The sequence below is a fragment of the Pseudopipra pipra genome, chromosome 24 (assembly GCF_036250125.1).
Source record: "Pseudopipra pipra isolate bDixPip1 chromosome 24, bDixPip1.hap1, whole genome shotgun sequence".
Lineage (NCBI taxonomy): Eukaryota > Metazoa > Chordata > Aves > Passeriformes > Pipridae > Pseudopipra > Pseudopipra pipra.
Window position 1 is genome coordinate 3,580,001 of NC_087572.1, and position 22,977 is coordinate 3,602,977.

General features: G+C 56.9%; 2 protein-coding genes across 6 annotated transcripts; both read left to right on the forward strand.

The window, feature by feature from the left end:
* The first annotated feature begins 199 nt into the window (after positions 1-199).
* Positions 200-6,745, forward strand: PIGV (phosphatidylinositol glycan anchor biosynthesis class V). Of its 3 annotated transcripts, none has more exons than XM_064635041.1 (4): positions 200-258; positions 3,496-3,649; positions 4,052-5,209; positions 5,936-6,745. In XM_064635041.1, the coding sequence occupies exons 2-4, from the start codon at positions 3,563-3,565 to the stop codon at positions 6,230-6,232; spliced, it is 1,542 nt and encodes a 513-aa protein (XP_064491111.1). In that variant the 5' UTR covers positions 200-258; positions 3,496-3,562; the 3' UTR covers positions 6,233-6,745. The 3 variants fall into 3 exon arrangements, with proteins under 3 accessions (XP_064491111.1, XP_064491110.1, XP_064491112.1); XM_064635040.1 differs by lacking the exon at positions 200-258 and adding an exon at positions 325-3,111; XM_064635042.1 differs by lacking the exon at positions 200-258 and adding an exon at positions 325-464.
* A 1,079-nt stretch (positions 6,746-7,824) lies between these two features.
* ZDHHC18 (zinc finger DHHC-type palmitoyltransferase 18) lies at positions 7,825-21,127 on the forward strand. 3 transcript variants are annotated; one of them, XM_064635473.1, is made up of 11 exons: positions 7,825-8,113; positions 10,675-10,835; positions 12,280-12,429; positions 13,421-13,537; positions 13,658-13,795; positions 14,279-14,327; positions 14,604-14,706; positions 16,076-16,185; positions 17,380-17,479; positions 19,413-19,504; positions 20,364-21,127. In XM_064635473.1, exons 1-10 carry the CDS (start codon positions 7,860-7,862, stop codon positions 19,452-19,454), a joined length of 1,224 nt encoding a protein of 407 aa, XP_064491543.1. In that variant the 5' UTR covers positions 7,825-7,859; the 3' UTR covers positions 19,455-19,504; positions 20,364-21,127. The 3 variants fall into 3 exon arrangements, with proteins under 3 accessions (XP_064491543.1, XP_064491545.1, XP_064491546.1); XM_064635475.1 differs by lacking the exon at positions 13,421-13,537 and having other exon boundaries at positions 7,830-8,113; XM_064635476.1 differs by lacking the exons at positions 13,421-13,537; positions 19,413-19,504; positions 20,364-21,127 and having other exon boundaries at positions 7,832-8,113; positions 17,380-19,063.
* Positions 21,128-22,977: the final 1,850 nt, after the last annotated feature.

Below are 22,977 nucleotides of genomic sequence, written 5' to 3' on the forward strand. Positions count from 1 at the left end.
CGCCCCAGCCAGCCCTGCCCTGACCCCTGATTCCTCATCCCTGATCCCCCATCCCGGTTCCTCATCCCGGCCCGGGGCTCCCCGAGCGCCGCCGCCCCCGGCCCGCCCTCAACAAAGATGGCGCTTCCCGCCCTCAACAAAGATGGCGCCGCCCAACCCTCCCCCCGCACACACGCTCGGGCTCCACGTGATGCCGGAAGGGGGCGTGGCCGGAAGTGGCGCGAGGCAGCCGGCGCGCGGAGGAGCCGCGCGCTCAAGGTGGGGGGGGGGGCACCCGGGGGGGCGGGGCCGGGGAGGGGGGGCGGTCACTGCTCCGAACCCGCACGGGGGCGCTGAGCGACACCGGGACCACCGGGATCGGGATCGGGATCGGGATCGGGACTGGGATGGGCAGCGCCGCGACCAGGACAGAGATCACCGGGACCTCTGGGATCACTGGGGTCACCGGGACTGGGGTCACGGGGGTCGAGATTGGGCATCACCGAGATCGGGATCATCGGGACGGGGATCACCGGGATGGGCATAGGAACGGGGATCGGGAGCATTCAGATTGGGAACACCGGGATTGGGATCATCGGGACCGGGACCAGCACCACCAGGTCCCATGGTCCGGGACCACTGGCATTGGGATTGGGCTCGGGCTCATTGGGATCAGGATGGCGATCGGGACCAGGACCACTGGTCCCTGGCGCCGGTAGCGGGGCAGGAAGGGGAATAACGGGGGTTATTGGCACCACCGAGGTTGGTGGCAGCGTGTCCGCTTGAGGCAGGGTGGGCCTGTGAACCCTCGCGTGTCCGTCCATTCATAAACACAGAGGCTGTAGCCGTCCCTAATCTTGGAAACGTCCCTGTTCAGCACTTCAGCCCCATCAAACCTCTGCCGGGGACTCTGCAAATCACCGACTCCTCTTATCTTTGAGAGGAGATAACTCTGTCCCCCTTTTCCTGCTCGTGTGGGTTTGGCCACCTGAGACATGGAGTGAGGGTCCAGGGTGGTCCCCGGCATTCCAGCAGAAGCCAATCCCTCCGTGGACGTGCTGTGCAGAGCAGTTGTTACATCCCTGTGGGATAGGGGAGGTGAGGGTGAAGCCAAGGGCTCAGAGCAGAGCGGGCAGGGTTGTGTTCTGACCCAGAGCAGGTTTAGTTCACCCCCGTGAGCTCTTACAAAAGGCACAAAGGGGTAAAAACACTCCCATTTCCATTCAGATAACAAGGGAAGCTCTTCTGGAGCTGCAGCCTTTGGACCAGCAGCTGGAACTGGAGAGAAGGCCCAGAGCTCCCAGTCCCACAGAAACAGCACTGGGCAAGGGGCATTTCCAGAATTCCGTTGTGTTTCTTCAGCATTTTGGTTTTTAAACGTGTCTGGATTATCTCTTGAATATCGCAGCAGGTTGGGGAAGTACCAAGAGGTGCCCAAACTGCTGTGGGATGCAGGCTGGAGCAGAATTCCATACCCCAGCCGGGGAAGTGCCTTTGTGGCGAGCGGCTGCTGCCACCGGCTGGTCCCCGCCCTGCACTGCGCCTGAACAGAGCTGGCCGAGTTCACGTTTCCGTGCTCATTTCCCCTTCCATGCTCATTCGCCCAGCCTCTATTTTGTCCCCCTTTTTTTTCCCCACATCCTTTTTTTTAGCGCTGTTTCCAAACTGCGATTCAGATCTTCAGAGCGAGGGGAAGCGCGAGAACCCCGGAGAGAAAAAACATCTTTAACTAAGACTTTACATCTTTTTCTACTGAAATATTTTTAACCCACTTCTGCCTTTCCGGCTCCTTTATTTTTTTTATTTTTTTTTCCCTTTCCGTTAGTGCAGGTGCTCCTTCCCACAGGATTTTTGGGGCAGGCAGAGCCATTCCAGCCCTGATGCCGAGTTCTTTACCCGAATGGTGCTTGTGGGCTGCAGCTCTTTGTAGGCTTTGCTCCATCACAAGGTGTGCTGAGTCGTGACAGGAACAGGCTTTTTAAAGCTGTTTGCTTTGAGCTCTCTTGGCACATCCAGGCGAGGCTTTTTCTCTGCTTTTTTGAAAAAAAAAAAGTATTTAAAGTGCCGGGACAATTTTTGCCGCTGTGCTTTAATAGGATTTGCAGCTGTGAATGTGCTTTAAAAGGATTTACAGCTGGGTTGAAGTGTCCCCTCGCTTAAAATAACGTCACAGCTTCGTGATTCAGGAGAATGTGCCTCCCACTAGTTGCTTTGTGAGTGCTAGGGAGCACAAGAGGAATAGGAACAACTCCAAAACTTTTATTCGTGGCTAAATAAGAAGCATAACCCTGTGGCTGGGGACTGGAACTACCAATGAGTGTGTTTGGATCTTGGTTTTTGCCTTGCTGGTGACTCGCTTTCTACTCTCTCATGCAGTTTCAAACCTTGGCATGGTTTTTCCTCCATCAGTAAAACGGTAATAGAGAACCCTCTGGGTGATTTTAGATTGTGAAGCGATCAATTTGGGGACCTTTATGTGTTACAAAGTGCTGGGGCAGACAGAAGTGCAGGATGTGGTGTCACTAGGACCTGGTGAGAGCTGTGGGTTGTGTGTTTCTCAAACTGAAAAGCAGTTGGTGGCTGGGGAACCAACGGAAGAAATGTCTTATCTTAAAAACCTGCAGGGCAGATCCCACCCTCCTCCCCTGGCATGGGGCCAGGGGCTCCGAGCTGGGCCACAACCTCATCCAGGACATACAGGAATTAAACTGGGAGAGGGGGGAGGCTCCACAAGGAGTTTTAAATCCTGCAGGTGGGATTTGCAGGGAGGAGGTGGATGACAGCCACCTCAGCACACGTTTGCCAGGCAGGTGCCCACACTCTAAAGTTCAGGAGCTTTGCCAAAATACTGGAAAACTGCTGGTGGTGAGGGTGGAGTGGTGCAAAATTCGTGTCCTGGAGGTGCTGTCTGTGTTGGGGGAAAGCTGTGTACCTGTGTACCACCTTCCTCTGACAGAGATGGTGCCATGGAGTAAATGCTGAGCTCATCCATTCTTGGCTCTCCAGGGGCAAACATGGAGCAGGAGAGAGGAGAGGGAGTCTGGAAGCACCGTGAGCCCCACACAGCAACTGCTTACACGGATGTTACGCTCAGAGTCCACATGAATCCTGTCTCTATTCCAAGGAAAAGAGGTTTAAATCTCATTCATTGCACTGGAACTGGATGTGTGTGAGGAGGCTTGGCGGAGTCCTGGCTCCAGCTGTTGGTGTTCCTGCTGAGGCAGCTATGGAGCCTGTCTGCTCCAGGGATTTACTCCAGTCCGATGAGGAATGGGCTCAGAGTACATGACATAACCTCTCTCCCTCTGTGTCCTAGCCAAGGTTAAGAAGTCAGGGAATTTTTTTTTAATAGGAACAATATCAAAGAGGTCTCTGCGTCATCTCCCCATCAGTGACTTTCCTGTTCACGGAGATTTGCACCCTTTGAAGTGCCTGATAGTAAATAAAGGCGCATCATTTATAAATGAGGCTGAAGCCAGAAATCCCTTTCTCTGTCCCCTCTGTTTACCAGCCCAGGCTTCCCAAACCGGAGGGAGAATTCCCCTGACATCAGTGACCTGCTGAGGCAACTTCCAGGCGTGGAATGGAGCTGGTGAGGAGGGAAGACCCCCAGCTCCGGGAGGTCGTGTGGTTCGCCGGGCGCTGTCGAGCCCTGACACTGCTGCTGCAGGCAAGTCTCCTGTCCCTCAGCCAGTGGAGCTGGGACAGCTGGAGTGTGCTGCTCCCAGGCTTCTTTCCTTAGTACCTCTTGTGCTCCATGAGGGGCTTCTGCTTGATGGGGAAACCTGGGGTGCCTGGAGTGAGCATGTGCAGCCTGAGCAGCTTTCCCTGGCCAGTTCGGTGGGGATTCATGCTGGATACATCCCCCAGAGCTTTATTCTGTTCAGATATAAATAAAAAAGGTTGTGTTTGCCCCTTTTCCCAACCTCACAGGCATCCTTACAAACGAAGCCCCTCAGCCTGACTTTGGTGCTGCTCTGATCCCTTTGTTTGAACCCCAGGAGTTCTCCTGCCCGCTGCTTTCGGTACCGGAGGATCCCTGCTGGGCTTCAACCCTCTCTTCTTTTTCCAGGCTGTCTTTAACCTGCTGATCCCGGATCACGCCGCAGACGCCTTCTCTCCCCCTCGGCTGTCGGAGCCCAGCCCGTGGGATGTGCTGGTGGAGTGGCTGCTGGGCGGGCTGTCCCACTGGGATGCAGAGCACTTCCTCTTCATCGCGGAGCACGGATACCTGTACGAGCACAACTGTGCCTTCCTCCCGCTGTACCCCCTGAGCCTGTGGGCCGTGGCCAGGGGGGCCCTGTGGCCCCTGCAGCGGCTGCTGCGGCTGCGGAGCCGCCTCCTGCTCTCAGCTGTGCTGCTGAATTCCCTGTTCTCCGCCCTGGCAGCCGCTGCCCTGTACGAGCTGGGCCGTGTGGTGCTGCGGCGGCGCCGCGTGGCCTTCCTCGCCGCCCTCCTCTTCTCTCTCAGCCCTGCCAACGTGTTCATGGCAGCTGCTTACTCGGAGAGCATGTTTGCCTTCCTGGCCTTCGGTGCCATGTGGCAGCTGGAGAAGGGGCAGAGCTGGCTCAGTGGGCTGCTCTTCTCCCTGGCTTCTGGGGCGCGTGCCAACGGGCTGATTAACGCTGGCTTCTTCCTCTACTCCCAGGGTAAACGCTTTGCCCTCCAGCTGCAGGTGGGATCAGGATCCCTAAGGAAGCTCCCTCTGTTGTGGAAGCAGGTCCTTAGCCTGGCATCTTCAGCGGTCCTGATGAGTGCTGGGATTTTTCTACCTTTTGCTTTGTTTCAGTACTATGCCTACCTGAGGTTCTGTGGTCCTGGCACCGGCCTGGATCAGACCATTCCCGAGCCACTGCTGCAGCTGGCTCGGGACAAGGGCTATCATCCGGCAGCCATGGATGGGGCTAAACCCCCTTGGTGCTCCCAGAGGGTCCCTGTGGTCTATTCCTACATCCAAGACACTTACTGGAATGTGGGCTTTCTAAGATACTTTGAGCTCAGACAGATCCCAAATTTCTTGCTGGCTTTGCCTGTGACCCTTCTGGTCTCATGGGCTACCTGGACCTACATCAGCACAAACCCCCGGCACTGCCTGACTCTTGGTCTGGACCGAAGTAAGAGTGAAGAGGAGGGAAAGCCAAGAGATGGATTTTGCTGCCCTGCTGCCTTTGTGTACGTGGTCCATGCCACGGCCCTGCTGGCCTTTGGATTCTTCTGCATGCACGTGCAGGTAGGACACTCATGGCACATATTCCTTTATGGGGTCTGAGGGAGTGACAGGCACAGCCCAAAGCTGTCCCAGCTGCAGGGCAGCACAGGGGAATGGAAACCAAAAACTTTGCCTTTCCTCTTTGGGAGCTACTTCCCCAGGAAATCCAAAGCCAGTTAGTTCCTCTGGAGAGTTCCCAAAGAGCTTGCTGGGTGCTCAGTGTGGGGGGGACACAGTGACAAGGATCAATGGGTCCAGCCTGGTATAAGGCCAGGCTTATACTTGCCAAGCACCGCTGTCCTTGGAGGACAAGATATTGGATCCTTGTCGTGTTGGGCCGAGCTTAATGGATGGCAGCGGAAAGATCCAGAGCACAGCTGGTGGCACCAAAGTTTGGGAGTTCCAGTAACAGAATAATCAAAGACTGAGATTCAAATCTGCCCTGAGCTGGGCAGTGACAGGGAGCAAAACCTGGGGACCCCTTAGCTGCTCACACAGTGTTGTAAGAGATGAAGCAGGCTGTGCTGGGAGGTCACTGATGTAATAAATCCTAATGCCGTGAATTGGGGCCGTATTTCCATCCCCTTTATCAGCAGCCTAAGGCAGGCCCTTGGCTCCTTCCACACCTTGGGATCAGGGTTCTTTCCATGCCTTGGGACTGGGGCTCCTTCCACACCTCGGGATCAGGGCTGGCCACAATTAGGGAGCTGCAGTTGGTGTGATTTTTGCTGTGCCTGTTGTCTCCAGGTGCTGACCCGGTTCCTTGGCTCCTCCTCTCCCATCCTGTACTGGTTCTCCGCTCACCTGCTTCAGGAACATGAACCTTTACTCTGGAGTGTAGGGACTGATAATCCACCCTCTGGGAGGTCTGTCCTAGGTAAATCTCCCAGTTCCTGTGGGAAAGGGACTCCTGACAACCCCGTTGTGAGGCTGCTGCTGAACTGGCGATTAATTACCCCCCTCAGCAAGGGCATCCTGGGATTCTTCCTGTGCTACTGGCTGCTGGGACTGCTCCTGCACTGCAACTTCCTCCCGTGGACATAGCAGGATGTGCTGGCACAGACTGGGAGCAGTCAGAATTGAAACTCACTTTTTCTGGAAGCCTGACGTAGCTGTGATGCTGTTGCAGTTACAAAAGTGTTACTCCTCCGTTACTACGTGTGTACGGAGCTGCTGTGTCCCAAGTGGGATGTTCTCCACGGTGTGATGGTGCAGTGTCCTGTTACTGACAGCCAAAATTCCCATTCCCGGGGACAGGAATGCACCTCGGTTCCTGCATCTCCTGGGGGAGATTTATGGCAGGCAGTGATTTATGGTGGGACCGGTGTGATGGATTTGGGAACCCCCTGGGATGTTGTTGGTGGGCACAGCTGGAGGACAGGGAGGATCCAGCTGCCGTGAGCAGCTCAGACCGAGCTGGTTCCTTCTCCACGGCTCCAGGTTGGGCTGGGCTGGGCTGGGGGTGCTGGGGGGCAGGGCAGGGGCACAGGAGGGGTGGTGGGGCCGGGGCCGGTGTGTTTGGGAACGCACACATCCCTAATAAACACGTGTAAATTACTGGAGGGGCAGCTCATCCCACTCTGCTGGGCAGGGGGCGGGATTGGGGTCGGGGATCCCGGGATCGAGGTCAGGGTTGGGATTGGGATTGGGATCAGGAGTCAGGGCTGGGATCGGGGTCAGGGGTTCCGGGGTTGAGATGGGGATCGGTGTTGGAGTTGGGCTCAGGGGTTTCGGGATCGGGGTCAGGGTTGGGATCAAAGGTACCGAGGTTGGGCTTGGGATCCAGGATCAGGGTTGGGATTGGGGTCAGAGGTCCTGGGGTTGGGATCAGGAGTTTCGGGATTGGGGTCAGGGTTAGGATCGAGGGTCCTGGGATCGGGATTGGGATTGGGGCCTTGAGTCCCGAGATCGGGGATCCCGAGATCGGAGTTGGGATCAGGATTGGAATCGGAATCGGGGTCATGGCCAGGGTTGGGGCTGGGATCGGGAGTGGGATCGGGGTCAAAGTTGGGATCGGTGTCGGGGGTCTCGGGGGCGGAGGTTGGGGCTGGGCTCGGAGTTGGGATGGGGATCAGGGGTGCAGGGATCAAGGCTGGGGTTGGGATGGGGATCAGGGCTCCCGGGATCAGTGGTGGGATGAGGATCGGGGTGCCGGGATCGGGGTTGGGATGGGGATCAGGGGTCCCAGGATCGGGGTTGGGATGGGGATCAGCGGTCCCGGGATCAGGGCTCGGTGTTGGGATGGGGATCAGGGGTGCCGGAATCGGTGTTGGGATGGGGATCAGGGCTCCCGGGATCAGGACTCCCGGGATCAGGGCTCCCGGGATCAGGGCTCGGTGTTGGGATGGGGATCGGGGCTCCCGGGCTCGGTGTTGGGATGGGGATCGGGGCTCCCGGGATCGGGCTCGGTGTTGGGATGGGGATCGGGGCTCCCGGGATCGGTGTTGGGATGGGGATCAGGGCTCCCGGGATCAGGGCTCGGTGTTGGATGGGGATCGGGGCTCCCGGGATCGGTGTTGGGATGGGGCTCCCGGGCTCGGCGGTCCCGTTGCGGGCCGGGCCGGCAGGGTGCGCTGTGCGGCGGGGCGGGCCCGGGGCGCGGGGCGGCACCGGCGGGGCCGGGCCGGGAGCGGCGGGGCCGGGCCGGGGCTCCGGGCGCCGCGGCGGGGCCATGAAGGACTGCGAGTACCGGCAGATCCCGCCCGGGGCGGCGGCGGCGGCTCCGGGCCCGGGCACAGCCGCCTCGCCGCCCCCGCCGCCCGCCGTCCCCCCGCGGCCGCGGCGGCCCCGCAGGAAGTGGGAGGTGTTCCCGGGCCGCAACCGCTTCTTCTGCGGCGGCCGCCTCATGCTGGCGCGGCACAGCGGCGTCTTCGTCCTCACCCTCGGCCTCATCCTGGTCACCAGCGGCCTCTTCTTCGCCTTCGAGTGAGTCTGGGGGCGGCGAGGCCGTGCGGGGGCTGTCCCTCGGCTCCTTCCCCGCGATCAGCCCTTGACCCCCCCTCTTTGAGCCCCCTCCGTCCGGGGGAGTTGGGGGTTAGTTGGCATCCCACCCTTATCCTCGTGGTGGAGGGAGGTGGGCTGGGGGGGCGCCTTTCCCCCTCCGTGGGAGCCCCGTTATCCCCCCCTTCTCCCCACTGACCCCTCCAAGCCCTTTCCCCACTGCACAGCCCCCAGACCCCCTTCGCAGGCAGTCACTGCCCCCATCACCTGTCCCCAGGTGTGTTTATGGGGGCCCAGAGGTGTCCCTGCACCTTGTTTGCTTAGTGTGGCCCCGGGAAGGGGTTTAACATCCCCCCAGGATCCCCCACGGTCTCTAAATACGCCGCCCCCACCCCGACCCAGTGTCTTTCCTGCTCCCAAGGACAGAACTGGCCCAAAATTGCAGCCAGGGAACCCCCGAGGCTGGTGGGCTTTGCCCACCGCTGGGATCTCGGAATAGTGTTTCTGTTAAATGGTGAAATCCTTGGGGGTCCCACTTCGAGGGTCTGCACTGGAGCTCTGCCCCTGCTGTGCAGCCGTGTCCGGGGAAGAGGCAGCTGCACATCCCCAGCCCCCTTTCCTTTAGAAAGCTGCTCCAGGGAGAGCTCCCTGCTCCTGCACCCTGAGGGAGGGGAGAGCCAGGAGCACCCCGTTATGTCCTGCACTGCCCTGCAGGAGGGCAGGAGCACCGTGGGTTATTGGCACCTCAGAGGGATTCTGCCGTCCTGCCTCGGGAGGGAAGGGAGATGCTTTTCCCTGGGGCGGGAGGGCAGTGCCTGCCTTTGGATCACGGCGTTATCCCCGCAAGTCTTGGAGTAAAGCTGCTGGAGCCTGCTGGCGGGGAGATGAAGGCATTTGATCGGATTAGAGGTTCTGAGAAGTCAGATGAGCTGAGAGGGGCAGGCAGCTGCGGGAGGCAGTCACAGCATCCCGCTGGAAAAACTCCTTTCTCCGTGTCATCCGTGCCCCTGACAGCTCTCTGTACAGGGTCTGGGACTGACGGGCAGCTCTAGCACAGTGACTGCTTTGTGTGGCCAGGCAGAGGACATCTGCTCTGCCTCCCTCCTTGCCGAGTCACTCTCTTGGGCTTGAAGATGCCCTGGGGCTTTCCAAGTTGTTATTTTAGCAGGATGCCTCTGTTGCACTGGTTACTGTTTGCTGGATGTACAGCAATCTTGCCTGTGTCTGCGCTTCGTGTTTGTATGGAAAAACCTGGAGCAGATTGCCCAGAGAAGCTGTGGCTGCCCCATCCCTGGAAGTGTTCAAGGTCAGGTTGGATGGAGCTTGGAGCAACTTGGGATAGTGGAAGGTGTCCCTGCCCATGGCGGGGGGGTGTAACTGGATGATTTGTAAGGTCTCTTCCAACCCAAAACATTCTGGGATTCTCTGATTTATGTGATTTCTTGTTCTCTGATGGGGCAAAGTGGGCTCCAGAAATTCTCCCAGGAAAGGGGTGACAACAAGATCACGTCTCCTTTCACAGACCTTTCTGTCCCTCTGCCAGAGAGTCGACCAAGGGGCTTGGGCTGAAGGGGCTTTGTTGCTTAGTGGCTGCTTTGTTCTGGACAGCTGAGCTTGGGAGGTGAAACAAAAGTTGCTTAATCCTCTCAAAACTGCTGCAGAGCATTGCTGAGCCTGAGCACTGCCCACAGACATCAGGGCTGGGGCAGCCTGTCCGTCTGTGCCGGGTGTGATCAGTGCTTGTGACAGCAAATCCCTCTGCAGGAGGGGTCTGTGGCACTGTGTGTGTCCCCTGGTGTCCTCACCTGCCACCCGAGAGTAACGGAGCTGCCCTGGTGTGGAGTGTGATCACACCAGTCCCCATCTATGGAAAAACAGCCCCAGGTCGTAGCAGGGTGAGCCCAGGAGTGGCTGTTGACTGCAGAGATGCCTGGTGGCTTGTCACAGCGCCCAGTGCTGGAAGTGTCCTCGTCCAAACATCTGGCACACCAGGAAGGGCACATGAGTCATCCAGAGTCGGCAAAGCTGTGTTGGATTGAAGCCAAAATCCCCCTCAGCGTCATGTGTTGGACCAAAAGGGATCGTGGTCACGCTGATTCTCATCCCTGTGTGGCTTGGGGTGTTTGCCTGTGTGTTCTTGGTGGTGCTGTTGTAGAGGTGACCAGGCTTTGGGGCAGCTGGGGGGTTTTTGAGACGTGATTCTGGGACTTCAGAAGACAAAAGAGGTTGTGTGCAGGGGCCTTGGTGTGTCTTGGTGCCAAAGACCCAGCACCACTCCAGTGTTTTCTGGGCTGGCTCTTGCTGTTCATAGAATATCCAGAGCTGGAAGGGGCCCACAAGGATCATTGATTCCAGCTCCTGGCTCTGCACGGGACACCCCCAAAAAGGTTGATAACCCCAAAAAGGCTGTCATACCCAGAGGTCTCTGCAGAGCAGCAGTGCTTGAGCCCACTACCCTGTGATAATTCCTGGTGTGTGTGTCCCAGCTGACACCTGGTTCTCTACAGTGATTGATAACAATGCCATTTTATCCATGTTTCTAACAGCTGCCCATTCCTTGCCACTCACCTGACCTTGGCCATCCCCATCATCGCCGCCGTCCTCTTCTTCTTTGTCATCAGCTGCCTGCTCCAGACAAGCTTCAGAGACCCAGGAATCCTGCCCAGAGCCACCCCAAGTGAGGCAGCAGACCTGGAAAAACGGATTGGTGAGACCTCTGTTCCCTCTTCTGTGTTTGGTTCAGTGCATGGCTGTGTGTCTGTGCACACACACATTCCAGGCTCAGCGAGCCCCACTTTTTGGGTCTTGGCTCCTTGCTGGTTGTCCAGGGGATGAGAGAAACCAGAGTATCAGATTGTGAGGCTTGAGAGTGTCTTATGAGTCCTGGTAAGAGGTGCAACAAGCTCCTCCAGCGCAGCAGGCAGTGCTTCAGAGAGGATCTGCAGAGCATCAGAGGTGGTTTTTGTTCCTGTTCAGTCCCATCGCCTTCCCAGGCAGCAAAGTTGAAGCATAATTAATGCTTTTTAAGATTATGCCTTGCCATTGGGCCTGCTGTGCTGCAAGGTGTTCTTTAGTGTAGGCTAATGTTTGTCCTCTTCTGAAAACTGCTCTGTCACGCTGGTTTGGGGACAGCCAAGAAGGTGTTTGCATCCAGGAGCTTTGGACCTTGTTGTTGTGACTGGTTGTAATAAATGCTTTAGGAAGGCTGATGTGAGACAGCTTGAATCTGTCCCGCTGAAGACAGTTGCAAGGCAGTAATTCTACATCTGACTTAAAAAATGGGTTTAAAATATCCCCAGAGTGGTGATCCAACATTTCTATTTATAAGGGCCTAAAGCAGTAATCTGGCTGCAGATGCCTCCTGATGTGCCAGCTGTTACTGTTGATATAATCCACTTATTATCCTCTTAACATGCTCACTGTTGCATCACTGTTTTCAAAGACTCCCTCAGAGCTGGAAAGGTGCTCTTTTAGGAGGGACTAAAAGGAATAATCCCCAAAATTGCAAACATGATGCAGGGGTTTTCTGGCTTTTACTGTGCAGAGCAAGTCTCCAGCTGCCAGTCCCCAGGGAACAATGAAGTGGCATCACACACAGATAGAACCTGTGTTTCTAGAAATCTTCAGTTTCCACCTCAGGGAGGAGGAATCCTCTCATGCTACGAACACACACATGTCAAATCTCAGGGAATCTCCTGGAGCACTTGGGACTTGTGGTGATGGAAATGAATCCCTTGAGGCTGGTGGTGCCACAGCTCCAGCTGTGGGGTGGCAGGTTGTGTGCTGGGACGCTCCTGCTGAGGCCACCCTGATTCCTGTGAGAGCAGAGGAGGAACCACACGTGCACTCACAGATGTTGTGACCCCTTGGACTCGCAGAGATGAGCTGGTGTTACTGGGCACTGCTTTACACTCACTGTTTCTAGTTCTCACAGCACTGGGCACTTACTGCTTCCTCTTGGCACCCCAGCAGCGTTGCCACCGAACAAAGAGAGGACATAAATAACGCTGTGAGGAGCTGAGTGGAGTTCCTGGCTGCCTCTTGGCTTTCCCTAAAACCAGGGGAGCACGTGCCAGTCCCTCCCCCGTGCCGGGAAGCAGCTCGGGGGGGGGGAAGGTGCAGGCTGTGAGTGTCCCTCCTTGCCCTCGCAGACAGCATGGGGACCTCCACGTACCGCCCTCCCGCCCGCACCATGGAGGTGGTGATCAACAAGTACGTGGTGAAGCTCAAGTACTGCTACACCTGCAAGATGTTCCGCCCCCCGCGCACCTCCCACTGCAGCGTCTGCGACAACTGCGTCGGTGAGTGGGGCAGGGGCAGGGGGGCTGCTGTCCCAGGGGGAAGAGGGGCTTAGTTCTGTGATCATAGGAGATCTTGAGCTGAAAGGGATCATCCAGTCCAGCTCCTGGCCCTGCCCACGGCACCCCAACAATCCCACCCTGTCCCTGAGAGCGTTGTCCCAACAATCCTTGAACCTCAGGGCTGTGCCCACTGCCCTGGGGAGCCTGTGCAGTGCCCCACCACCCTCTGGGGGAAGAACCTTTTCCTAAAATCCAACCTAAACCTGCCCTGACACAACTTTAATACCATTCCCTTGAGTCCTGTCACTGATCCTGTCACTTTTGTTCCTGGACAGATTGCTTTTTCTTCTAAAGGATTATAAAACAAGACACTGGGTGGTCTGTCTTCTTCCCATTTAAAATGAAAGCAGCACCAGTGCAGTGGCTTAAGTCCAAGACTCTGTGTCTCTGTTTTTCCTGCTTCTGGAAGGATGGTACTGAAAAATGCAGTTCAGGCCTCCACCAAACGAGGTTTGCTGCAGGCTCCTTGTTGTGTGTGGCCTTGCTGTCCCCAGGCTGGCAGAGACACCATCATAGCTGCTGGTGTTTGGGGATAGCCCTGGGTGGCTGTGCCTCCTGCTGAGGCTGGAAAGCAGCAGTGTTTGCAGAGGAGGTGTCTGGGGGAGCAGGCTGTGCTGTGAGTTGTGTTTGCAGTGATGCTCCGCATGAAATGGTTACCACAGTCTTGTCAGCCCTTTCATTAGGGTGTTTCCAGATACACTGCACCTGCCCCAGGTTCCCAGGCAGTTTCTGTGGGTTTAGAGATGTATCTTTATAACTTGGAAAAGTGTTTCTGCCCCTAAGAAGGAGGGGGGAGCTGACACACAAGGAGGGAGCAGCCTTGCCACGTGCACACACCCAGTGCTGTGGGGAGCTGGAAGAATTCCTGCTCTGTCCCTCTTCCCTTTCAGTTGTAGTGATAGTTACCAGTCACAAGGCTTGTATTTAACAGGTTGTGAGAGGAAAGGTTTGACCCTTGATGACAAAAAAGACCATGTGAGCAGGCAGCAATGCTCCCCTGAAACTTTGTGCCTGCGTGCTGCTGCGGAGAGGTTGCAGTCTCCGGATGGTGGGTGGAAGCTCGATTTGTAGCTCCTCATTTCTGGAGTCTGAGCAGAGTTCTCTCCATTTTGGGGTTGAGGTGGCAGGAGTCCTCACTTTGTGTCCCTCACGTGTCCCTTTGTTTCAGAGAGATTCGATCACCACTGCCCCTGGGTGGGGAACTGTGTGGGGAAGCGCAACTATCGCTTCTTCTACGCCTTCATCCTCTCCCTCTCCTTCCTGACCGCCTTCATCTTCGCCTGCGTCGTCACCCACCTCACCCTGCGTGAGTACCACAGGTCCTGCCACTGCTGTGTGCTCTGCTCAGGGCCACCAGCAACCTCAGGCAGCTCTGGGTCACTGCTCCTGTTGGGACAGAGCGTGGGAAGGGCCTGGTTGGGTTACACCAGGATTTTGAGTGTGGGTCTCAAATAAACAGGGCCCAGACTTTAGAGAACCACATATCCACCTGTACCTTGCTTGCTTGAGAGCTGGGGATGGAGTTCTCCCCGTCCAGAGCAGATGAGCTGGTGCTGCATCCGCTCCTAACCTGGCAGGGAAGGTGACTTTCCCATCAGCCCCAAATCTCCTGGAGCTGTGTCTGTGCGCTGACATTTCTACTGAGTCCCAGACTGCAGATGTTGCTCAGGCAGACAGACAGATCCATACGGCTCTCAGGGAGGTGTCTGCCTGCTCAGGAGGGGAGTTTTGGCTGGAGAGGCAGGGCTGCCTGATGGGATGTCATTCCTTGTCCCGTTTTGCTTTGCAGGTTCTCAAAGGGATGGATTCCTGGCCACTCTGAAGACGACACCCGCCAGATATCCTTGTGCTGCCAGCAGCTGCTTGGGGTGCCCAGCACTGGTGCAGCAATACTAATTAACAGGGAGGGGCCAGGAGCTCTTTGTAAGGGTGGGTGACAAACTTGTTTCTGAGTTTGCAAGTTTAGATGGAGAGGGAAGCAGCTGGAGCAGGCTGTGCCTTGGTGGATCCCTGCAGACCGGCACAGGAAGCTTGCCCAAACCTCCCCAAACAGCCCTCTGCCTCTCCTTGCAGGATGATTTTGTTCTTTGAGACTTCCTTGACTTTTGCTTCACTGTGCTGGAGCTGGTGATCTGTTTTTTCTCAGTCTGGTCTATTTTGGGCCTCTCAGGTTTTCACACTTATTTAGTCGCCTCCAACCTGACAACAAATGAAGATGTAAGTACCTTGTCCTTCTCTCAGTACCTGGATGCTCCTCCTTCTGCCAGGCTGTCCCTGATCCACCCTGAGCAGGTTTTCAGGGAGTCCTTGGCTGTCTCAGTGCAGTGTTTCAGTAAGATGTGCTGCCTGCATGGCCTGTGATAACCCACTGCAGAGCAAACAGCCTGTGCCCAGGGCATTCAGGCTGCAGTTTCAGGTAGCTGAGTTAGAACCATCACGTGTGTGTTTTTTCCAGTCTGTTTGTGGCCTTGCTTAAAATTAGGAGTTCTGAGATTAAAATAAAGAAGGCTGGCCCCAGAGATTTATTTGGGTGTCAGCTTGGTGATGTGAATTCAGCATCCTGTATAACCACAGGTTTCCTCCGAGAGCCTGGGCAAGTCCCTTTGTCTCTGGCGGTTCCTCATCTCTAATTAGCAAATAATGCACAGACATCTGATGAGATTTACCTTCAAATCTGAGGTGCATGCAGACTACAAGGGCCAAATGAGTGCCCTGAGTGGGGCAAATTGTATGGAAAAGCAGGATCTGTCTGATCCTCAGAATCAAAATTCACCCTTCTGGCCAGAAGTACCTGTAATCCTTGCTGGAAACTTCCAGGCAGGCAGGTTTGTATCCCCTTTTTTTTTTTTCTTTGGCTTTTTCCCCTTTCCTCTCCACTTGAGGTGTGGCAGAACTGCTCAAGGCCATGTAAATGAGGCTCATGGAAGTTGTACCCCAGTACAGAGAGCACCAGCAGCCTGTTGCCTCTCTGGCCTCATTGCCAGCCTTATGTTGCAGCTGGGGGGGAGAGAGTGAAAACAAGAGGAGGAAATGTACTGGTAAATGTGTTGGTAAATGGTTCACTGGAGCTGGGGCCTGAGGCCAGGTATAGCATCTGCCCACCAGTGTGTGCCCACGCCTGCTGCAGCCGGGGTTTCGAAACCAGAGTCCTGTGACAGCTGCTCAGGGTGGGGACAGATGAGGCTGTTGGTTGCAGCATGAGCTGGGAATCCCCTCCTTGTTTGTTCAGCCTGAGGGGCCCAGGAGGGACCACAGGCTGGAGCCCTGCTCTGATGGGCTTTCAGCCTTGGAGAGGGGAGGAGGAGGAGGAGAAGGCTGGCGTGGCAGATGGTGGCAGTGACACGTTGCCACGCAGCACAAGGAGGGCACAGCTTCAGAGCTTTCCAGCTGCAAGGCTGAACCTTGGCATAGGAAGAGGCAGCACTTTGCTGCTTGTTAAAGCAAAGAGGGAGGATGTTTGCAGCGAGAGAAACCTTCAGCCTCTCGAGCAAGGACCTGAACGAGTCCAGTATCCAGTCCATTCTCCTGTCATTGTCTGCTCCCACATCTTTCCCATCTTGATCTGTGTCCATCCTTCCCCTTTCAGATCAAAGGGTCCTGGTCAAATAAGAGGGGCTCGGAGTTTGCCAATCCCTACAGCCATAAAAGTATCCTCACAAACTGCTGTGCGGTGCTGTGTGGACCATTCCATCCCAGGTAAGAGCCTTGGGCCTCCACAGCATTGGGAATTGCATCCTGCTCTGGGAAATGATGGATTTATTATGGTTCAGGGGAAACTCCCAGCACAAAAACGTCCGCTTTGATGATGTGGAGGAAACAGTTTCCCACTCTGCAGAGAGAGGCTGGAGGTGTGCAAGTAGGAGATGAACTGTTGCTTCTTTGTTGGAGCTTGATGAGTTTGGGTCACTTGTAATTGTTTCATGGAACTTGAAGATAAACCACATCCTGCAGCTGAATAAGGGGAGAGTTACAGCATGAAAGGGCTTGACAGCAGATGGTCAATACTAGTACTGGCATTACTTCTTGTCCCCATGGCAGGGGATTGGAATGAGATGACCTTTAAGGTCCCTTCCACCCCAAACCATTCCATGATTCTATGATTTTTAGCATGTTTTTCCTCCTGTACTCTGATTACACCAGCCAGTGCAGAGATCCTGGGCTTTACCAACACTTAGATCACCTGGAATGCTCAGGATCACCCCCCCAAACGCTCTTACCTGGGTGTGAGTTACCTGCAGCACAGGATAATCACTGCTTGGTCACAAGATGGTGCAGTTGGGCAGAGTCAGGCCCTGCTCTGCTCTGCCACAGGAGCTGAGGACCTGCCTTGGAGCTCTTGCTCCGCCCTGGAGCATGTGGGGATCCACAAGATGAGTCTGTTCAGTGGATCCAATTTGGATTCAGGTGGAGCATCTTGGAGGTGCTACCTCTGTGTAACAGCAGCAGCAGGGGAGGGTCAGAGTCACAGTCAGGTCTGTAGTTACATCAGGCCCTGCTCTGAAGTGCCCCCCCAGGCTCTTTGCAGGGTTCACAGGTGCCAAACTGCCGGTGCTGCCGTTCAGAGCTGGTAAATCTGTGGATTCAGGGAGCCCAGCTGTCAGCTGGGAGGTTGTGGGGATGAGAATAGTGTTTTACTCCAGTTCTTTCCTCATTCACATTGGTTTTGTGCTGTGAAGACCTTTGGCCAGTTCCCTTTTGGGTTTGTGGTGACCCAAAGCTCTCTGTGCCTGTGGGCTGGCTGGTGGCTTGTGTGACAAGTGTGTGGTTTGTTCTCCAGCATCCTGCCCTGCTTTGTTTGGCAGCTCCCAGAAGGAGCCCTCCCTGTGGCTTGGGAGCTCCTGGCTTCAGAATCTTCACTCCCTTAACTCCTCTTCCCTTTCTGTTCTCCAGTTTGATAGACAGAAGAGGATTTATCCAGCCAGATAACGGGAGCCCGTCCAGCCCTAAGAGCGAAATCCCTTCCTTTGGAGCCAAAACTGACACCAGCATGGTAGGAGGCCTTCCCTAGCAGTGCTGTGATGTTCCCAGTGCCTGCTGTGCCTGCACCTTGCTCCAGCCAGTACCTTCCCCTCTCACCACCTCCCCAGCCTCAGGCAGGACAGCCCTGTGACCCAGAGCTGCCAAAGACTCACTCGAGCCATACGTTGCCTTTCTTTTTTTTTACATTTATTTATTATTTTTTTTTGTTTTTTATTTGTTTCACTGTGATGTGGCCTGTCAGGACTTTTTGGCTGGCAGAGCCTGACAGCTTGTGGGACTCTGGGACTCGTGCCAAAAGCAGGGGTCCCTGCTGCACCCCACACCTCTGAGCCCCCAGCGTCTGCTCTGGTGGATCGCTGTGATTCCTGCCGGGAGTCGTGAGGTGGGCCAGGGGTGGGAGGTGGGGAGTGGCAAATGGTTTCCCCTCTGGGCTGGAGGAGGTATGAGCTCCCTGGTATCCCTGGTGTATCCACGAACACATCCTGCTCCCCTGTGCCGACGTGGAAGGGCTGTTCTGTCCCTTCACAGCCGGGGTCTCACCGCGGCCGCTGGCGGAGTGGCTTCCCTTGTCCAGAGGCTACTGTGCCGTGGTAAGTTGGGCTGTTCAGATGGGAGGACTCTGGCTCCCAGCAGACCTGGGAGTTAGTGAGGATGTCCTGGTGCTGCTGATCCTGTTTTCTGGCTGGTTGCTGAGGGAGGGGCTGAAGGACACTGTGTTTTGGCCCTGCCGGTTGGTCAGACACGTTTTGCAGCAACATGAGTTTGGGGGACCCTCCTTTAACAGGGAAGAAGAAACACTCTGTGCTCTGTGACTCCCCTCGTGACATGCTGGTTGGCAAGTCTACAGCTGTCAGATTTGGGAACTGTAGCCTGCCAGGATTATGTCCTGTCTGTAGGAGACCAAGAGTCAACAGAAAAGTGTGAATTCCTGAGGGTTCCGCCCTTTCTGGGTGGAGTTTTCCAGAGGAAGCAGTGAGAGGGTCTGATAACCTCATGATCTGCTCTTGGTTTGGGTTTCTGGACAGCAGAGTGTCCCCAGGGCTGTTCCCAGCAGCTTGGGAGTGATTCCAGCTGCCTGGGCTCATCCATGAAGGGATGTCCCCAGCCCCTGGGGAGCAGTTCCAGCTGCCTGGGCTCATCTGTGACTGTCACTCTGCACCTGTGCAGCCAGCTCTGTGTCCCTGGGGTGCAGGGAGAGCCACAAACCTTGTAGCAATACTTGAATCAAGTTATTAAAAGCTGCTGGATGTTTTTGCACAATTTGTAGGGTTTTTTTCTACATAGAACGTTTTCTACCCGGGGCAGGGAGCGTTGTGCACGTTGGCACCAGGGCAGGGGCTTGCAATGTTGAGCTGCTCATTAGGTTTCCGTGGATCAGACACACCTATTTCAACCTCAGGCAGAGTCAGCACGTTTTGGGGGGCAGCCCAGCCCCCCTGAATTCACCAGCATCGTGCTTTGTACACTGAGTGCTTGTGCCTGGGGGATGGCAGAGGAGCAGTGAGGGGGGTTTACCAGGGGCCAGAATCCTTCCTGTTTTTATTTAAACCAGTTTCCTTTGTTACTCAATAAAATTCTATTTTTAAAGAGTTAATTGCTTGGGTTATTATTTTATTCCTTGAAGACAGAAGAGGGCAGGTGTCTCAGTGTTTGACATCTCTCAGGTGCCAGCTGGACTCTTTTAGTCTCAGGCCTCACCTGGAAGCTCCTGGAACCTCCTGCTATGAGGGATGGGCAGCAGTTGGTGCTGCTGTGACTCTTGCTGGAGTGAAGGGATTTTGCTGTCCCACATCTCCAGGCTGGGCAGAGTCTCATCCCCTTCCTGTTGTCACCTCAGTGTCCGTTCCCCACCCGCCTCGCCGGGATCTGTGCTCCCTGTCTCTCCCAGCCCCTCTGGCCCTATGGCAGGTGCTGAGGTTCATAACCTCTGGTGTCTTCCCCAGGAGGATGCCTGCCAGGACTTTGCCATTTCCTGCACAGCCTGACGGGATTTGCCCCTCCTCGGACCTTAGCCCTGATTTCTGAGGGTTGGCTGGTAAGAAACCACTTTCTTCTCCCTCCCATCCACTCGAGCCACCCATCTCATCTCCACTGCATGTCCAGCTCTGTGCATGGAGCCCATCACCCTCCAGTTGTGCTGACATCCCTGAGCCCCGTCCATCCATCCCGCCAGCCCTGGGTTGTGTGGGTGAAGGGTCACCTGAGGGCTTTGCAGGAAGAGAAGGATGGGTTTGGTTTCCCTCAGCTTCGTGCTGGGGCTTGGCAAGGGATGGAGCTGCCTGGTCTGTGCAGGGGGGTGTGGGATGGGTGTGTGGATGGGGGTTGGCAGAGGGGTCCTGCAGCCTGGGGCTGGCTGGAGGACACACCACAGTGCTTTGTGTTTGGTGGAGTTTGGGGACTGGAGAAAGCCCCCAAGGGATGCAGAGATTTAGTGTTCTGAGCTGGCTGTGGCCTGAGCAGAGTGGTGGAACCTGGAGCAGAGTTCTAATTCCAGCCCTGACCCACTCTGTGGGCCAGGCAATGCCTCCCCTCCCTGCCCTCTGCCTGTTCTCCTTTCTGCAGCACCCAGTTCCCTCTCTGATGTGCCTGTGGCCCAGGTAAGTTCCTTCCAGGGCACGTCATGATGACCTGTGTCACCTGTGGGCTGCAGAGCTGCCTCTCTCCTTCCCTCCAGCACCCCACGAGCTCCTGCTGCTCGTGCCTTGGAGCAGTGATGGAGACCACTGTCCCTTCCTCCTGCCTCCTCCTCCTCCTTCTCCATCTCACTGTCCCCATTCTGCCACCAAGCCCGGGTGCTCCACTCTGCTCCTGCTGCTCCTCGCTCACGTATTTCTGGCACTAACCCTCTCTTTCTCTTCCTCCCCTCTCCTCTCCCTCGGGCCGGGCGGATCCAGCACCAAGAGCCCTGGCAGCCCGCAGCCCTCTGCCTCCCGTGGCGCATCCCGCGGGGGGCTGAGCCCAGAGCCATGACCACCACCACGAGTGCCTCCGCTCGCCAGGGCTGCGCGGCCGCGCCTCCCTCCCTCCCTCCCGCCGCGAGACAGAGGGGAGGGGAAAGCGGCCGTGCACAAGGAAAAGCTTTTCCAACCCCGCTCCGGGAGCCGGGACGGCCGTCCCGCGGGTTCGGAGCTCAAAGCCATACAGCCGTCCCAGCCGAGTGCAATAACTGGAGTTCCTGCTGTCTCCTGCCGCCGGTGGCTCCCCGTGACCACCAGTGTGACCCTCAGTGACGGTGTCTCCCTGCTGTAGATGCTGGAAGGTCGTGGTTGGCACCCCAGTGGGCTTTTGGAACGAGCAGGTTCGCACCAGAACGTTTACAGCCAAGCCAATGGGCATCACACACCCAACCCCACCAGCCCTTCCGTCTGTGAGAGGATTCTCCTCTCCAGACAGGAGTTAGTACATGGTCAGTTTGTCCTTGCAACCCCCCTGGCCAGCTCCCACTTTCCAGTCTCATCTTTGCCCAGCTCTAGTTTTAGGGGAAGGGGTTCCAGCCCCGCAGCACCTTGAGTGGCCTCCCCTGCTCCGGAGGCTGCGGCTCTGGCCGGGCTGGGAGCTGAGTGGAGCAGCCAGGCCTGCCCCCAGCCCTGTAGGACTCACCATCTATTTATGCCTTTGACTTTTGTAACAAAAATAAAAGTTTCTCCTATTTACTGTACGCCGGCGTTTGGCTGCTGGGGGCGGCTCGTGCCTGGGCACGTCGGTGCCACGCTGGGCTGGGAGCCAAGGGGAGCCACGGAGGGCTGGCACCCCTCTGCCATCGGCTGTGTGGCCACGGGGACAGGAGCCAGGAGCTCCCCAAACTGGGCTGTGGCACAGTGCCCTCGGGGCAAGTCTCAGCCATCCATGGCTTTGCACCCTCCTGTGCAGCGGGAAGGGCCAGGCCGGGCTGGGGAAGGACACAGTGAGCACCCCTTGGAAAAATTTGTTGTCCACTGATGTTTCGGGAGCTGGCAGCGTCCCCCTAGCCAGGGGGAGCGGCAGGGCTGGATGGGGTGGCTGGACAGGCTGTGGGCATCCTTCCAGTGCCGCTGGGAATGGCCACGAGCATCCTCTGCCTCCTGCCATCACCCAGCCCACGCCTGCCCTTGGCTCAGGGGACTGGAGACGTGCACTGGCCTGGGCAGCGTCCCCAGGGCCGGGGTTAACTGGGTGCCCGGCTCCCCGGGGTGATCACAGAATCATGGGGTGGTTTGGGATGCACCTTCTGGTGCTGCTCTTTGGCAGACAGGGCACCCATGGGTGCTCCAGGGGGTGATGCTGCACCCGAGCTCACCCGCAGCCCCTGCACCAGGATCTGGGGCTCTTCCCTTCACCCACCGCCTGTTTTCCACAGAACCAGTAGAGCAGAGTGTTCCTGCAGCCTCCTCTCAGCCCGGCACAGCCAAAATTTGGCAGCAGCTCAGCCCCTTTGGCAGATGCCATATCCGAGGCTGAACCATCCACACCCCACACGTGTCCTGCAGGGGAAGGGGGATCCCGCTGGGTTCTCCCCATGGAGCCCTCTCAGAGCCAACAGGGGGTTAAAGAGCCCAAATGCAGGCAGGGCAGGGCAGGACCATCCCAAGGGCTGGAAGCCCCATCTGGCATCGAGTCCTTCACCGGGGCTGGGGGCTGCAGACCCCAACCACGTATGGCTTTGCTGCCCTAAAGGGTGTGAGCTCAGACCAACCCACCCAGGCATTGCTGCCTCACGGTTTTCCAAGGAAAGGAGATGGATTTTAGAGGGCTGGGTACATTGTGGTGTCTGTTTGGCTCCAGCCCCTCCATGGGAGGGGGTTGTGCCTGGTGGAAGCTCTTGAAGGGCCTCTCTGGGTCTGCCTTGTCCACTGGGTAGAGGGTGGGAAATGGGCCATGGTCTCCTGTGTGCCCATTCCTCTGGGAGACACCTTTTCCCGACTCAGTGGGGTGGAACCTGCTCCCACAGGATCACTGACCTGGGGAAGGAGCTCTAATTGCTGGTGAGGTGCTGCATGTGACACTGGGAGGGGGACATAGGGGGGCTGGAGGAGCTGGACACCCTCACCTGCCACATGAGCCCCTTGATGGGCAGAGGTACCCCAGATGCCCCAAGCCCACCATATGCCCAGGGGCTTGGCCAGGAGGGGTTGAACAGCCCCAAATCCCACTTTCCGGGGTGGGGAGGGAGCAGTGTGAAAGCTGGGAGTGTTTTCCTGGGCTGCAAGCGGTTGGGAAAAGCATCCTCGGGCCTTTCTCGTGTCCTCCATCCCCAGAATCCACCTGAGCGAGGAACAGGGTGTGTGTGTGGGGGGGATGACTGGGCGCTGCCGGCCGGGCTGTTCGCAGGGAGGAGTCAAGCAGCGAGTCAGGCTGATTAAAAAAATCACACCCCTCCTTTTTGCCTTGGCCCGGAGCCGCCGGGCGCCCGCCCCACCCTGCCCTTCCCGCACGCTCCCGCACGCAGATAAGGCCGGGTTTGGGCAGGGAGCGGGGCCCGGGCTGTGCCAGAACCCGGCGTGTGGCAACAAGCTCGAGCGGGACGAGAGT

Excerpts from the sequence above, each read along its gene's own strand:
- ZDHHC18 (XM_064635473.1), top strand. The coding sequence starts at position 7,860 with ATGAAGGACTGCGAGTACCGGCAGATCCCGCCCGGGGCGGCGGCGGCG. Across the intron at positions 10,836-12,279 it reads AGACCTGGAAAAACGGATTG|ACAGCATGGGGACCTCCACG; the intron begins GTGAGACCTCTG and ends TTGCCCTCGCAG. Across the intron at positions 17,480-19,412 it reads CCAAAACTGACACCAGCATG|GAGGATGCCTGCCAGGACTT; the intron begins GTAGGAGGCCTT and ends TGTCTTCCCCAG.
- PIGV (XM_064635041.1), top strand. The coding sequence starts at position 3,563 with ATGGAGCTGGTGAGGAGGGAAGACCCCCAGCTCCGGGAGGTCGTGTGG. Across the intron at positions 3,650-4,051 it reads CCCTGACACTGCTGCTGCAG|GCTGTCTTTAACCTGCTGAT; the intron begins GCAAGTCTCCTG and ends TTCTTTTTCCAG. Across the intron at positions 5,210-5,935 it reads TCTTCTGCATGCACGTGCAG|GTGCTGACCCGGTTCCTTGG; the intron begins GTAGGACACTCA and ends TGTTGTCTCCAG.